The sequence below is a fragment of the Diabrotica undecimpunctata genome, chromosome 8 (assembly GCF_040954645.1).
Source record: "Diabrotica undecimpunctata isolate CICGRU chromosome 8, icDiaUnde3, whole genome shotgun sequence".
Taxonomy (NCBI): domain Eukaryota; kingdom Metazoa; phylum Arthropoda; class Insecta; order Coleoptera; family Chrysomelidae; genus Diabrotica; species Diabrotica undecimpunctata.
Window position 1 is genome coordinate 63967529 of NC_092810.1, and position 5022 is coordinate 63972550.

At 35.7% G+C, this 5022-nt stretch overlaps 2 protein-coding genes across 2 annotated transcripts; both read left to right on the top strand.

Annotated features, from left to right (window-relative positions):
* Positions 1-3236: 3236 nt before the first annotated feature.
* Positions 3237-3638, top strand: LOC140448859 (KRAB-A domain-containing protein 2-like). The gene has a single exon (XM_072541982.1). It carries the CDS (start codon positions 3237-3239, stop codon positions 3636-3638), a length of 402 nt encoding a protein of 133 aa, XP_072398083.1.
* A 73-nt stretch (positions 3639-3711) lies between these two features.
* LOC140448860 (uncharacterized) lies at positions 3712-4615 on the top strand. Its single transcript, XM_072541983.1, has 2 exons — positions 3712-3970; positions 4038-4615. The coding sequence occupies exons 1-2, from the start codon at positions 3712-3714 to the stop codon at positions 4613-4615; spliced, it is 837 nt and encodes a 278-aa protein (XP_072398084.1).
* Positions 4616-5022: the final 407 nt, after the last annotated feature.

A 5022-nucleotide genomic window follows, 5' to 3' on the forward strand; every position in this document is an offset into this window, starting at 1 on the left:
TAGAGCTTTAATTAGATCAAAACTGGACTACGGATGTGTTGTGTATAACACCGCAAACCAAGCATTGCTTAAAACTTTGGATACTCTTCAGAGTTCAGCCGTTAGACTTGCTCTAGGAGCATATTGCACCAGTCCTGTGGACAGTCTACTCTGTGAAGCTGGAGAGCCACCCTTAAACCTAAGAAGAAAATACTTAACTCTATCGTATGTCTCGAGTATAAAATCTATCCCAAAAAATCCAGCTCTTCATCATGCTGTTGCTAACAGGTTCCAGGAGGTCTATCGAAAAAGAAATAGGGGTCCTGTACCTTTCTATGAACGAGCTAATAGATACTTATTCGATTTTAATATTGAACTACCACCACCCATTTATCCTATCTGTGAAATAAATTTATGTTTTCCTTGGGTTGTTCCCTCTCCGCTTTGTAACCTTAAACTCACAGCATATAACAAAAATAACGTGATACCAAATTTTTTTAAAACTCACTTTCTCCATGTTCTCACACAGTACAAAAATTTCCATTTTATATACACGGACGCATCTAAGACCATAAATGGAGTAGGAGCATGCTTTGTGACATCCCATGAACATTCCATCTATAAATTGTCTCCTAAGACAAGTATTTTCACAGCAGAACTATTTGCCATCAATAAGGCCCTAACCTATATTCTAGAAAAAAAACTTCCCAAATCTCTTATAATATCTGATTCACTTAGTTGTCTGACATCAATTTCTCAGATCTATCCCTCTCATCCAACACTGCAGCAGATTAAGTTAATTTTATACCGTATATACCAAAACAATTTGACAGTAGAGTTCCTCTGGGTACCGTCACACGTTGGAATAGATGGTAACGAAAAGGCAGATAGTCTAGCTAGGTCCGCAGTAATCAATACAGCAGCATTAGTGGAAAATCTAACGGTGCATTTGGATTTAAAACCTTACTTAAAATCAAAATTGCACGATGTTTGGCAAAACCAATGGAATAGAAGCACCACTAAATTGATAGAAATAAAATCTTCCATCCTTCCATGGAACTTCTGGCCTTCAAAGCGACAACATCAAGTCCTAATAACACGTCTTAGATTAGGACACACTTCTACAACACATGAATACTTGTTGAAGAAAGAAGAGGAACCAGTGTGTTTTGTTTGTGAATGTAAAGTGACAGTGAAGCACATTTTGATTGAGTGTCCAATATACTCAGTGGAAAGACTATATCATCACTTTCCAAAAACATTAAAAGAACTTTTAGGAGAATCTAAATACGTAGCTGACTTGATAGAATTCTTGAAAACTATAAACCTTTTCAATAAAATTTAATACAATACATTAATAATTAAAATATATATTGTATACATTATTATGTAATTGATATTTTGTATATGCCTATTTATGTCTTTATCACTTTTGTATTTTTCTTATGCTAATAACCCTAAGTGGTTGAAGCAAAATAAATTAATAAAAAAAATAACATAATACTAGAGGTGTTAAAGTTTGTTGGTTGTTAGTTTGTCTGTTAAAGAGTGGTAAACACTGCCTGGGGTGATTGCAGGGTGGATTCAGTAGCTCTGCGGTTACCACAGCCGGTCCCAAGCCCGGATAAAATGTGGAGGGTGATTGGCAAGGTTAGAAACGTACCAATCGTAAAAACAAATACTGCTCAAAGAAACAATGTACAGCCTCAAAACCGGATTGATACTATAAAGACGACTACGGTAAGAAATAAGAACAAGCGAAAAACATCTAAAACCCAGATGAGAATTACTACTTGGAATATCCGATAGCTCAACTTAAGGGAGCAAAAAATAACATAAGTGCTGAAAAAGAAAGAAATAGACATTTGTGTTCTACAGGAAACAAAAAAGAAAGGAAAAGGACAATCAAAATTAGGTTAAAACATGCTACGGTGGAGTAGCAAAAGAAAATAGGACCAAAGGAGGTGTAGCCTTATTAATACATCAAAGAATGTCAGTACATATCAGAAAGAATTGTAACAGCAAAGATAAGAATGGAGAAGGAAGACCTAAATATCATTGGAGTACCTATACGGCCCAGAAAATAACAAGCCCCAAACAACAAAGGAAACATTTTATGACCAACTACAACAAGTAGTAGATAAAGTCATATTGGGGGATTTTAACGCTCGAATAGGCAATCACGTAATACCCGAAATTAAGCAAAAACATAACGAAGATGTTAAGAACGAAAATGGAGAACTGATGATAAACTTCTGCACGAATAACGAACTTAAAACACACAACACATTTTTTGACCAAAAAGACCAACACAAATGTACATTTAATAACACCCGTGGACAAAGATCTATGCTAGATTATGTTATAACCAACAGAGATATACATCCAAGGAAATAATCGATGTAAGATGCCTTAACTTATCAGATGTAGGTAGTGACCCTAGACTAGTATTACGTAAAATAAGAATCATCCTGAAATGCTTCACACCCAAGAGAGCGGCGCCAACACAAACAAAAATCAAAGTCGAAGGACTAAATACGGAATCCACTGAATACTTATAGAGAAAAAGAATATCAGAGAAGATTGCTGGGAATGAAATATTTAAAAACGATAACATCGAAGGAAGCTGGGAAAAACTCAAAAGTATCATAATTAACGCAGCAACAGAATCACTTGGAGAGAGAAAAGTAACGAACACTAATATGTCAAAAAAGAAAACATCATGGTTTAGAGAGGAAGTGAAGACAAAATGTGAAGAAAAGAAGAAAGACTTTTTACAATACAGAACACAACAAATAGAACAGGCATATAACCACTATAAATAAAATAAGGTGCGCGTATTACCACGGTGATAGTAACTATGTAGTCGGAAGCAGTTCTGTATCGTTGTAAAACATTTTTGTTTAGTTGAACAAGCGGTGAAAGTTTCGAGTGTTCCGTGCATACATACTCACTTATTTTACAATCAGTGATTTCGAGTCCATGAAAGAACGATTTAGCGATCAAATTTATAAGCTTAAATCTGGAAAAGGAAACAATCATCAGTTATTCACCAGAGATGAGTATTATGCATTTTTAATGAAAGTTAAAACAACCAAAGACAAGACTTCTCACAAAACACCTGAAGAATATCAACGGTTATCACAGTATGATATTGTAAAAATTGGTAATGTCGAGAAACTCATTGTGCCAGTAAAAAACGACAGATCATATTTCACGAGACTCATATTTCAACTGGACATGGGGGCCGCAACAGAATGATGAAAGAACTTAAGACGAAATATAAGAACATCACTGTGGAGTTTGTCCAGGTTTACTTAAATCTTTGTGTACCGTGTCAAAAGGAAATGAGTATTCCAAAAAAAGGACTCGTTGTGAAGCCAGTTTTAAGTAGTGCATTTAATTCGAGATGTCAAGTCGATCTTATTGACACGCAGTCACAAGCGGATGGTGACTATAACTTTATTATGGTCTATCAAGACCATCTTACCAAATTTGTCCAGCTCAGATCATTAAAAACCAAGCGTGCCGAAGAAGTTGCGTACCATTTGTTGGAAGTGTTTATCATATTTGGAGCTCCACACATTTTACACAGTGATCATGGTGAGAATTCGCAAATAAGATTATTGAAGAAGTCTGCAGTATGTGGACCGAACTAAAAATTGTCCACGGAAAACCCAGACACAGCCAGTCGCAAGGTTCTTTAGAGAGAGCGAACCAAGATATCGAAGAATGTTGGCCACATGGCTGGAGACAAACAAAACGAGTCAGTGGTCGGAAGGCATAAAGTTCATCCAATTTATGAAAAACAGAGCTTACCATTCCGGCATTAGCTGTAGTCCATACGAAGCACTATTCGGTTGTAAGGCTAAAGTAGGATTAAAAACATCCTTACCTGCTGGTACTTTAACTGAAATTAGAAGCGAAGAAGATTTAGAAGCAATATTAGCAGATGAGTCCGATGATGCTGATGATGGAGCAAAGCACCGTGGTAATTTGGATGTTAACAGTACAACCGAGGACTAACAGACCAATAGAATATAATGCATGTGCAATAGTTGCTGCCAATGGGGAAGACAATGGCAATGGGGAAGACAAGACAATTGGAGTTGAAGAAAATGAGGGACACGAAGAAGATGGCACTGAAGTTGGGAAAACTTCAAAGAAAATTCAAGAGATTCGAGATCTTACTAAACAGTCACTTATAAAACAAGCTGACAGAATGTTAAAACATTCTAATGATAGATTCCCTGTTGCAAACGTAGGTGAAAGTGTAAGAGTGCGAATTCCAGAAGTTGATAGAACTAAGGCCGATAGCCGAAATATTATTGTCATTATTATTTCTGTTAAAGATGAAGAGCTGTATAAGCTAGGCACCAAGCATGGTATTTTAAACCAACTTTACGCAAGAAACGAATTTACCACCTACAAGGAAACACTTATTTCAGTCAATGATGTGCCTACTACGGAAATAAGTCTCAGGGAATGCTCCCGTAAAGATTCGAATTTAGGTGGTCAAGGATTCCGTCACTGCAATTGTAGTGGCCAATGCAACTCAAATTGCTGCAAATGTAAAAAAGCAAGTGTTCTGTGTAATTCTAAGTTCCACAAGAACTTGTCCTGCAAAAACAAGTAATTATAGTCTGGTAACTTATAGCTAATGCGTATGCACGAGTTTGTTTTTACTTATTGCATGTCTAGTTGGGATTTTTGATTGATAAATTATGTTTAAATGTTTAAATTTATTACCTAATACGAGTCTGTTTTGATTTAATACATGTGAAGAGCTTTTTTACAAAACTGCATAAATCCATTTCCGGCTAAAATACATTTTTTGTTGAATTTCGAGAGTTTGATCTGCCTTAGATCTTGTGTATAAGTCTCATGTGTTAAAAGTTAATATTTCCCATTTAAAAGGAGCCTCAAAATCACGTTTCTTCCACAAAACTTAATTAATCCACTCAAAAACCTTTACCCCATGTTCACTCTTTTTTTATACAAAACTTAACATCTCCTTCTTTAGCCAACCATTAAAATTAATTT